This window comes from Columba livia, chromosome 9 (assembly GCF_036013475.1).
Source record: "Columba livia isolate bColLiv1 breed racing homer chromosome 9, bColLiv1.pat.W.v2, whole genome shotgun sequence".
In the NCBI taxonomy this organism is placed as follows: Eukaryota; Metazoa; Chordata; class Aves; order Columbiformes; family Columbidae; genus Columba; species Columba livia.
This window is the reverse complement of record NC_088610.1, coordinates 18,680,304-18,691,355: the sequence shown is the minus strand read 5'-3', so window position 1 is coordinate 18,691,355 and position 11,052 is coordinate 18,680,304. Positions and strand designations below refer to the sequence as shown.

At 49.4% G+C, this 11,052-nt stretch overlaps 1 protein-coding gene across 1 annotated transcript; it reads right to left on the bottom strand.

Moving 5' to 3' along the window:
- Positions 1-6,376: 6,376 nt before the first annotated feature.
- RNF228 (ring finger protein 228) lies at positions 6,377-10,797 on the bottom strand. The gene has a single exon (XM_065074122.1). The coding sequence runs from the start codon at positions 10,609-10,611 to the stop codon at positions 9,772-9,774; it is 840 nt and encodes a 279-aa protein (XP_064930194.1). The 5' UTR covers positions 10,612-10,797; the 3' UTR covers positions 6,377-9,771.
- Between the last annotated feature and the right edge of the window lie 255 nt (positions 10,798-11,052).

The following is an 11,052-nucleotide window of genomic DNA, read 5'->3' as shown; positions in this document are numbered from 1 at the left end:
GTGCAGGGGCTGCCCTGGACCCGCGCCGAGCCCACAGACGCCTCCGCCCTGGCGGAAGCCGGACCGGGGGCCGGTGTCCCGGGAAAGCCCCGGGCCGGCGGTGGAGCGGGAAGGGAGCGTCGCTTTCCGTCCGGCTCCCGGGCCCGAGCTTTAGAAAATATTTCTAGACAAGTAGCCTTAAGATTAATCGTTTTAAGGGCTTTTTTTTTGCTTTTTTTTTTTTTTCCGAAACATAATACTATTTGGCGAAAAAAGAAATTACCAGCAAAGGGCCGGGGAGATTAACATTTGGAAACTTATGAAATGTAATCTGCATATCCAATTGATTCCCAGCATATCAGTTGAAAGGATAAAGATATATATCTCCATGATGGATATTGCATTAATAGGCACATAAATAAAGGTTGAAAAGTCATCACGGAAAGCTTTGAACCTTTTTCCATCACTTTTATGTCCCATCCGCACGCCTCAGCACCGCCTTTTTTTTTTTTTTTTAAATTGTTATGTTTTCATTAATTTAGAGCCACAGCGCGCTTGGCAGCCCGACAAGGGTTCGGTGCGGGGCGCGGAGCTGGCGGGGCGGCTCGGTGCCGGAGGAAGCTCTGTGTAAGGACAGACAAAGGGGACTCCAGAACCCCCTAAGCACCCCCGGCACCCCGGAGACGACCCACTCTGGAGCTTTGCTGTCCGAGTCGAGGGGAAAGGAGGGTCTCTGCCGCTGCCCCGCGTAGGGAGGAGTTTTCTTCCGAGGGGTCCGTGGGGATCGCCTTTGCCGGGACCACGGAGGAAAAAGAAACCGGGAGGGCGAAGGCAAAGCACTTCCGTGGGTGGGTAGATCCGAGGTAGATCCCACCACCGGGGCCCAGAGGGAGCCATGGGAGGGAGTAAACACCCAGGGGAGCCCCAACCCGTCGCCCGCTGCCCAACGAGTCTGGCCTTCGGGGGCACCTGGCCCTGGCCCAGGGACCGGCTGTGCCACGGGCTGGGCGGTGGTCCACGGGAAGGACGAAATGAAATTCCTCGCAGGCCGGCGAGGCTGCCAGTGGGACAAGGCTTATAACATTTAACCCTACAAATGACTCTCTTTGCGGTACCGCCGGCCCTCTCTCCCTGTAAACTGGCAATAAATACAACATGTATTTCACTAACTCCTCACCTTTCTGATTACTACCAGATCCTCCAGTAAGCGATACTACAGCTGCCACTCCACGCTAACACATGCCTGCCGGAACGAGGACAGAAATGCGTCTGCGGTCTCAATGGCAGAAGGGAGCGTCGGGGTGGGCTCGTTCCTGCGGGCCACGGCGGCAAGGACGGTCTGGTCCTCCCGTGCAAAGAGACACATGTATCTATAATTTAAAAGCTCCCAATCGAATTTCGGATCGAGCTCAGAGAGGGGAGGAAATACCCCATCGGGCTGGGCCGGGTCCCCAGCTCCCACCTGCAAGTCTCACCCACGGGAGGGGAAATTCGCCTCTCCCTTCCCCATCTCCCCCGTAGTTAACAGCCACATTTCAAAACGAAGCGTCTAATCCTCGTTAATTACTTGTAAAAACACCAGTGATGATTAATTCCACCAGTATCACAATAGATTTCCACCGGGAGTTTTACTGCAGTCAAGAGACCGTCAGGGTTTTTACGGACTGATCAAGTCCATTTGCCTTCGGAACAAGGGATTTGCACAGCAGCGGAGGTGAACGATGAACACTCGTGGACCTGCGTGTCCCGCTCCGGGTCTGCCAACAGGTATCGGAGCACCGGCAAGCACCCAGCCCTCGGTCCTCAAGCGTCACTCGGGATATTCCTCCCTTCTTCCCTCCCGCTCTCCATCTAAACGTGATGGAGCCAGGAATTAACGATATTAAGAGGAAAGCGGCCGTACTGGCACAGACATTGAATTCATTAATCGGTATTTCGCCCGCAGCTATATGATTTCACCAATTATTCTTTTAAAGAAGAACTGGATTAAAACTGGGAAGAAAGAAACGGATAGAAAGAGAAAAAGAGGAGAAAAAGAAATAATGAAAGAGCGAGAGGGAAAGAAGAAAGCAAGAAAGCAAAGGACATCAGACTAGAAAACAAAACGGGGGAGAAAAAAGTGCATGAAAGGCGAGGTGAAAGCCGGCCGAGGAGGACCGGCGGCCCGCTCGGTGTGTGCCCGGTGCAGCGGTGCCCTGGCCCGGGTCGGGGTCTCCTCGCAGTGCGAGAGCGGTGACCCGCTGGTGCCGGCGGCCAGGGGCCGTGCGGGGACCGCCCTCCAACGCCCCGGGCCAGTGCAGCGGAGCAGGGCGGGCGGCGGGCGGGAAGGCTCCGGCTCCATCCCTGTCCGCCCGCAGCGGGTCCCCCGCGCCGCCCAGGCCGAGCTGGTGCCGCTGCTTCCCGGCCGCTCCTTCTCCGCCATCCCGCTCAAACGTAAGGCTCCTGCCCCCAAGCCGCCCAGCACAGCCTTTATCAGTGCCGGGCGCTTATATTCAACGCCAGAGCGTTTCTGGGTTAAGTAAAACATAACGGGAACAAACACAGCGGAAGACTCGGGGCATTTCGGGCTCCTTCACCACGGGCCCGCGGCTGTGCCCTTCAAGAGGGCCCCGCTCCCCAAGGCTGGTGAGACCTTGCCCCTCCCCGGAGGGCACTTTCTGTGGTCGTTACCAAAGAGAGACTCTTCTCTCGCTTTCAGAAAGAAAGCACAAGTAACTTCTAGAACAACCAGAATGTCACCTTTTTTCATGCGATTTTGACGGTTAAAAAATACAGAGACGTCTAAATTTATTCTCACAGAGAAACGTTTGCTATCTGACTAGAAGAAAGCCTGGTGTATGTTTTATATTTAAGCTTTCATTTTCTTCAAAGTTTTCAATAGTTACAGCTTTTTTCTATAGAATAAAATTTTTTCTGTCCCCTAATATTAATCTAACAAGTCCTTTTACACAATGTGGAAATCAAGCCAGCATTATTGCCTATCACCACATTCTCTAAGTCATACAAAGTTTAGTTCTTCCCATTTTTAAAGGAAAACAAATTTTGATTTATATGTCAAGCATATTTCTCAAATTTCAGTCATTAAAAAAACCAAAGCCAAACCAAATGCTGTTATTGCTATTCACTGTTAATCAAAATACAACAAAATAAAAACCAAAAAGGATTTGTTAGATTTTGCTAAATGATTAAATAACCTAGAAACAGGATGGCGAAACGTTGCTTACATCTGGACCTGTAATGAGCTGAAGTGTTAAGATTTAGATGCCTTGACAAATCAGGATTAGGATTAGGGGATAAATTATAATAACAGGGAAAAAAAAAGTCCTCCCAAATTTCATAATCCAATGAGACAAATCAACCTCACAATATTTGTTTACTGTAATAATTGCCTTAAAACAGCTGAGATATTTTGCAGCTGAAGTGATTTGTAAGAGATTGCATTCACCAAAATCTCCCAATCTGCCTGAGATGTGAAACACACACCTGAGACCAGCTCAGAGCCAGGGCTGTGAGGGCAGTTTCAGACCTGGGTGTTTTTAGTAAGAGGAGACACACACCAAATGGAGGGCCAGCATCACTCCTTCCCCGTGACACAAGCAAAAGTATTCTATGCTGCACTGACTGAAGAACAGCGTAGTTGAATACATCTAGTATGAATATACCTATCCCCCATGATGGAAACTGTGTTTTGTTAACGCTCCTGTGGCATTTCTTCCAAATATCTCAATTTCTACACCAACCTGAATAAAATGTAGAAGAAGGACAAGTTTCAGGGTTTTCTAGCTTTAATTAAAGTGATTCATCCAATGTAAATACCCTTCAGAAACATTAGAAATCATAGCTATGAAAGATCCATCACCCATTTGTAACACAAAGGAAAGATTTGTAATGTGTGTGTGACGATGTTGCACCAACGGGCAACTGACAGGAGGCCACCTCTGATCTGGTTTAAATAAGTAGAGGTTAATACAAAGAAAGATGTAAGTTTTCTTTGGCAACCTAATATGCTAACAAAATTAACTAACTTGTGGTGAGATGAAGCATATTCTCCAAACCAGCAGAACAGACAGGGACATTATACCTACAAAATATCCAGAACACAGAGAAAAGGACCATTGAGCTCAAGAGGATTTAAGTGCACACTACAAGCTCTGTCAAAGTTAGGCACACAATTTGCCTATACTTCCAACTTGCCTGTATTCCCAATGAATATTAGACACTCAATATCATGTCCATAAACATATCTCACACCACATTAATATCAAATGCATTGTTTATGTTCAAGCCTGCAGGTTGGAGATGATTAAAAAACATTCCTCTGAATGATGTGCACATTCATATTTAAATAATCTTCAGCAGCTGTTAAATTTTCACTGATACACAGAACACACTGATACAGGAAAGAGACTGGTCTGTGCCAGGCATGAACACAAGCAAGGAAGCTGCAACAGCAGCCTTTGGGATTCACAACTATTCCTCTAAGGAAAGGTTTTCAGCACCAGGTGTGATTACACGATTGCCAAGCTTGTCATTCACACGCACCCAAAACTCCCATTCAGCGGGACTTTGCACAACCAGCAGCCTTGGCCTGTTGGAATAGTTCCCCCACTGCAGCAGAACTGCTCACTGAAGTAGGACTTCAACTGAAAATTCACATTAACCCTATAACTACACCTGTATTCTTCAGTCTGTGGTAACTGCCTGCATGAAGGCAACTCACTCTTCCATCATTTGCAAGAGACATTTTATATAAAGTGTTATACACAATAAGCTACTCCAGGATGTAAGCCTTGAAAGCAAACCTGAATCCCTGTGAACGGTAATTTGAGCTACAAAATAAGAACACTAAGGTAAGAAACAACAGTATTTCCATGGACACCTGTAATCCACCATATTTTAATAATGTATCTTTACAGTGCAAAGAAAAAATACCTGATGTTTATTCTTTCCTGTTCTGTAAAATATAAATGCAGACAGAAATTCAATTTTCAGCGTAAGATGGCCTTTCGGGTTCTCAGCTCATAATGTTAAGTTTGATATTCAAAACGTGCTTCTAAAATGCTGTCTCCACCCAGACAAAAATAGATTGGACCCAAACCAGCAGTCACTTCTGGAAATTCAGGTCATTGCTCTAACTTGTAGGGGTGTACAACTCAGCACCCATTGGTGTTAGTTACTTCTTTATTATTTGGCTTTGTGGTGCATTTCCAATGATCATAAATACAAGAGTAACTGCTATGTTGCCTTTTGCATGATAAAGGAATACAAAAGTATCTCTGCATGCAGACCTTTTAACCAATCCAACTGGATAATTGAGGCTTTTATTCCTTCCATGCATTTGTGAAATACTGAAGTGTTTTCCTATCAAACCTGCATTTCAAAAGATGAATACCTGCCATTATGTAAATTAACACTGTATGATTACTTAGTACTTGTGGGCTAGTGGTGTAGAAAGGAATCATTTCTTCCTCGGAGCCACAGTATTTACAGAGACACTTTCAAAGGAGAGAGCAGAAATAAAAATTACTAGCGTTGCACCGAAGGTACATGGTATGTGTTAAAAATAGAATAGTGTGCTTTAAAAATATGAATTCTTCAGAAGTGATTAAGAGGGGTAACATGAAAGAACAAGAGTTGTAATGTGGTAGTGATTGTCCTAACACATCTCCAAGCATCGCAAAGAGCAGAAGCTCCCTGCAAATGGCATATACTGAGCTTTCTCCTGCGGCTGCTCCAGTGAGAACTTCCCTCAAGCAGACATAGGAGTCACCTGTCCCAGGTGAGATGGACAAGAAGTTTACAGTACATGACTACACACCCAGGTTCTGTGCTGGTAAGCTGGGCTCTGCCCTCCTACCTGCTTTTTTCTCCCTCTCTTGGACTAATACCACTGAAGTCTGTCAGTCTATTCCAAATCAGGAACTTAACATTCAGTCTAATCTTCCAGTTTGGAGTCCGGTATGCTCCACTCAGGTAGAGCAATATGTTGCCACACAACATTTCAGATCTCGCACGACTGCAAACTACAGATCTTTCAGAGTTCACACAGCCTGTGATCTCACAGAGATCAAAAAATTTCTGAGAAAACTCCAGGCCTTTGCTTGCTTTCCTGGTGCTTCCATTTCTTGGCTGTAGCTGCTTGTACTCCAGACTGTGTAATGCAGAGAAAAAAAAAAAGAGTGCAAGTAAAAAATCCCAGCAGCTTGTATTTCCCATGATTTTCCCCCTGGTGCTGTGGCATACCCTGCCTTCTCTGCTTTCCCACACAGCGCCCCAAAGCACTTTTTTTTTCCTCTGTAAAACGTGTGGATATGGTAACTGTTGCATACTTCTTATTTTTTAAACAACTAGAAAACACAAGTGTTAGTTACAATAACAAAAGACCACCAGTCATACGGATTTTCTCTTTTTTGTATTTTACTAAACTTTTTTTACTGAAACTTGAGCGAAGTTTGGCTTTGGACAAGCAATTTGTACACTCAAAGGAACCCAAAACACAAATATAATACTGGGAATCTACAGTAGCCAGAGATGCATACAATGGATGACTTTTTCTAACTGGTACTATGATGTGGATCGAGACTAACGCTCCTGAAACCAGTGGAGTTTCCCAAAATTTGCATAAGCAGAGAGAGGGATTTGGCAGACGGTCACACTGTCCATTTTAATTTGGCTCTGAAATATTTTCAAACGTACGGATAGGAACCTGATATGTGATTGTTCAGTTGTGAATAAACCTGAAAATCCTGTTTAGGCCTGTGATCTTCAACTGTCTGTAATGTGCCAACCTCTGAACATTTTAAAGTTGACCCTCATGGAACAAAATTTAAACTTCTGATGATCTATTTGCTCTTCTTACTTACCTTCCGCAGATCCTTTAGAAGTAGTCCACAGATCCCAGATGAAACCATTGGTTTAGTCAAAATGGCAAATACTGTTTACAGAGAAAAGGCAAGAATAAAACTATGATGTGGAAAGAAAAGATGGAGTATACATTTCTTACTGTAATCAGTATTTCAGGGCATAGCTACGCAATAGCTTCTGTTGCGACTGCAGCTCCTGTAAACATGGCCAAGTTGGTGCGAGCTCGCTCGCCCAGACAGCGCCGGCACTGTGTCTGCCACATCCACGCTGCTCACTGCGGTCAGAAAGCTCGCAGGAGTGGAGCAAGAGCCCGGCAGTGAGCTCCGGCGGAGCCCCACGAGGGCTCACAGCTTCGGCACGGCTGCACGAGAGAGTTAGTTACAGCAGCGACTGCTGGGCGCGCCCATCTGAACTGCAAGGTACCGGAGCTTACCTGATTTAACAGAAATGCTGAAATGCATGCTGCATTTGCAGTAGAAGCACAAACAGGTAAATCATATATTGGTGCATATGATGTACACATGTACATATTTCATATATTTATTTTTCTTAGAAAACATTGCTGCTGTTTATGTCCAATAATTTACATATATTTATTCTTACTACAGTATCATTTATAATAATACTTTCACTTCTATAGCACCTTCTCTTCAAGGATCTCCAATTGCTTAAAAACTTTAATAAATAAAGCCTCACATCTTGCCTGTGAGGTAGGTCAACACTGTTATCAAACTTTACAGATGCATTAACTGAAGAACAAAGAGGTTAAGGCCAAAATTTTCTAATATTTTTACCTGAAGTCAACCATCTAAATTATCATTTAGATGCTTAAATAAAAGTCTCGTGATTTTCTTTGGTGCAGAACATCCACAACTACTGCTGAAATCAACAAGGGCTGATAGGCCTGATTTTAGGAGGCACACACCTTTTATGTGGCTAATGAGCAACTCCAAGTTTGAAAACACTGGTCTAAACACACCAACCATGGTCAGAGCCACAGTTGATCCCAGTAATTTATCTCCTCGGGGTCTTTATATTATGGTATATGATTTAAAAGGCTGGTGCAGATCTTTTTAAATACACACAAGTGACACAAAAATCATATACTGTTTCCACAAACTGTGTCCATCATAACAGAGTCTGTATAAATACTGCTTGGGTATGTGGGGTTTTTGGGGGCAGGGGGTTGCTTTTCACAGATTTGTGATAATCAAGACAACGCACAGCACACATCACTTGTGCAGTCATAAAACACATCACATACCTTCACCTGCTGTCTTTACATTTCTACATAATAAATTCCTTTGCACTCGTGATAAATAGAAGTGGTCAAGTAAAGGTCTATTAAGAGGATACTTGTCAGAATATCATGCAGACAGCTTGCAAAACACACATACTAAAAGATCACTTTTAAAATTCTTGAATTGTTAAGCACGAAAATAATTACCTCATTCCATTACAGTACTGTGTAGAAACATGGAATAAGCAGCGTTATCTTATTCCAATAGAATAGATTATAACAACTAATTAAGTTAAAAAAAATTCAGGCACCAAATGAATTATCCTGCAACATAGAACAGTATCTATATAGAGTGCTCTCCTTAATATACTACAAAACCAGCTGTATGGCAATGTTTTTCCATTTCATATTATGAGCATGTCATCACATTTCAGAGATAACCTTGATGTTCCAACCTTGCAAAACAGAAATATTTTCTACTGGCCTTTACAGAAACTCATAACACAGAAGAGAAACTTACCAAGAGGGGAAAATCATCGTCTCATCATAGCTACCTCGATCAAAGGTAAACGTTCAGTACAGAAATTATGCTACTGCGTTCCACTTTTACAGTGACGCTGAAAGTCTGTACTTTAATGTGGGCTTCTCTCACTGTGTAAAAATTGAGATCAATGGTCAGTGAAACATTACTCCCTAATGCAGTCTATTAGCTCTATTTTAGAGCTCCATTAATTAAATCATCCTCTATAAATTGTTTTAAGTGTGCAATGTAGTGTTTCAGTCTCCCACATTAAATGAGAATTTCAAAGAATTAAGTAACAAAGCTTATTTTAAGCAACCAACAGAGGGCCCAATGGCCTTCTAATAAAATTATAACAAAACCGTTCTCAATACATTGTAGGGAAACTTTGGCTCAGTTTCTTTAAGATAATACATTTCTGTTACAGCTTCTTCTGTATGTACTTGTTAACTTCACAAAAGGGAAAACACAAAACGCATTTAACATCGTGATCCTCTTCTGCTCCTAACCACAGTGAATCTCTCCAATTATCTTCCAGGTGGGGGCAACAGTAAGCCAGATTTCTTTAATCGAGATTGCGTCCTTCTGCATCAGGGAGCACAGAAATGAGGGTACGCTCCCGACAGAGGCGGGGAGGAGCGCGCTTCCCAGCCTCAGTCAGAGCCCCGGCTCCTCAGGGACGCCCTTCCACACATCTTTGCTACAGACACGCGTCCTGCTCTCCCTCCAGAGCGCACGGACCCTCCGCAGCCCTTCGCCCGGTCATCCTGCGGACCACCCCTGCCACCTCGGGCCCCGCCAGAGCCGGGCGCTGGCCTGGCCGCACGGCCTATCGTGCCACCGTGGCGGGCCTGGGGCGTCACCATGGCCGGGCAAGGTCCTGCACTTGTGACGGCGGCGGGCCCGGGCCCTGCTGCCCCCGCCACCACAGCAGGCCCAGCCCCACCGCTGGCGGGCCCGTTACACCCGTGAGAGCCGCGGCCTCGCCCGTTCGGGGCTCACACCGCCCAAAGGCGGCCGAACCGCTCCCCGCGCTAGCAGGGCCACCTGGCCGCGGTGTCCCCTCACAGCGGCGCCCGGGTCCCTCCCAGCCCGCTCCGCGCTCTTGCCCCGCTCGCTCAGCCCCGCAGCACCCTTCGCCGCCCGGCCCCGCTCCGCTCCGCCGGCGCTACGAGTCGCTCCGGCGGGCAGCCGCAGCCCGGCCCCGCGGGGTGCCGTTGGCCGTCGCCCCGCCGGTCGCCGCCTCGGGCCGGTACTTGAGCCAGCAGATGAGCCATGTAACGACTACGGAGAAGAGGGCGAGGATGCTGGCCACCGACAGGCAGATGGGCCCCACGGGCGACGGCGAGGCCGAGGCGCCGGGCCCCGCGTCGCCGCTGTACTGGTTGACGAAGATGAGGCCGGTGAAGAGCAGCACCACCATGGAGAGGAAGGAGACGACGACGCACACGCAGCCGGCGCTCAGCGCCGCCCGCTTGCAGCTCTGGCAGCTCTCGTAGCCGCCGCCCGAGGAGCGCGGCCCGGCGCGGCCGGCGGGGGCGGGGGACGGCGGGGCGAGCGCAGCCGCCGCCTCCCGGGCGCGGGGCGGGCGGCGCGGCGGCAGCGGCGGGAGGCTGTCCTGGGGCAGCGGGTCGCGGGCCCGCAGCTGCGGCGGGCAGGCGGCGGCCAGCTTGGTGTTGACCGGCAGGCCGTGGACGCGGTGGTCGGGCAGCGCCGTGCGGTGGCGGCAGAGCGGGCAGGCCAGGGAGCCGCCGGCCGAGCGGCCGGGCCCCGACTCGGCGGCGGAGGCGGCGGGCGGCTGCTGGGCGGCCCGCAGGTGCAGCTGGCTCAGGCACTCCTGGCAGAAGGTGTGCAGGCACTCCAGCAGCTTGGGCGCCCGCCGCTCCAGGTCGAAGTAGTTGTAGCAGATTTTGCACTCGTAGTCCTCGTAGCTGGGGGCGGCCGCAGCCGCCTCATCCTCCCGCCGCCCGCCCTGCCCTACGCCGCCCTTCTGCGCCGGCTCGGCCATAACATCTCGCCGGAGGGCGGACGGAGAGCCGCGGAAAGGCGGAGAGTCCCGGGCCGCGCCGTGCCTGGGAGGCGGGCGGGGAGCCGCGGCCCCGCCGCCTCCTGGCCGCGCCCGCGGGCTGCGGCCCGGCGGGAGGGAGGAACGGACGGCGGGAGGACTGCTGGCCGCCTGCGTGCACCGCCCGCCCGCCCGCCTCGCTGGCGGCTGCTGCGGGCGGGGGGCGGGATCGGCGCCGCCCGCCCCCGGGAGCGGCCGCCGGTGCGCGGTGGCGGGGAGCGCGTCCCGGCCGGGGTGGCGGCGGCGGCGGCGGCGGCGGGGCTGTTTTCCCGGGCCCCTCCCGGCCCTGCGGCGTGGGCAAGGACCGTCGCCCTGCCCGCCGCTGTCCCCGCCAGCGGGGCTGTGGGCCGGGGTTCCCGAGCAGCCCCATCGCCCTGCAGCCCC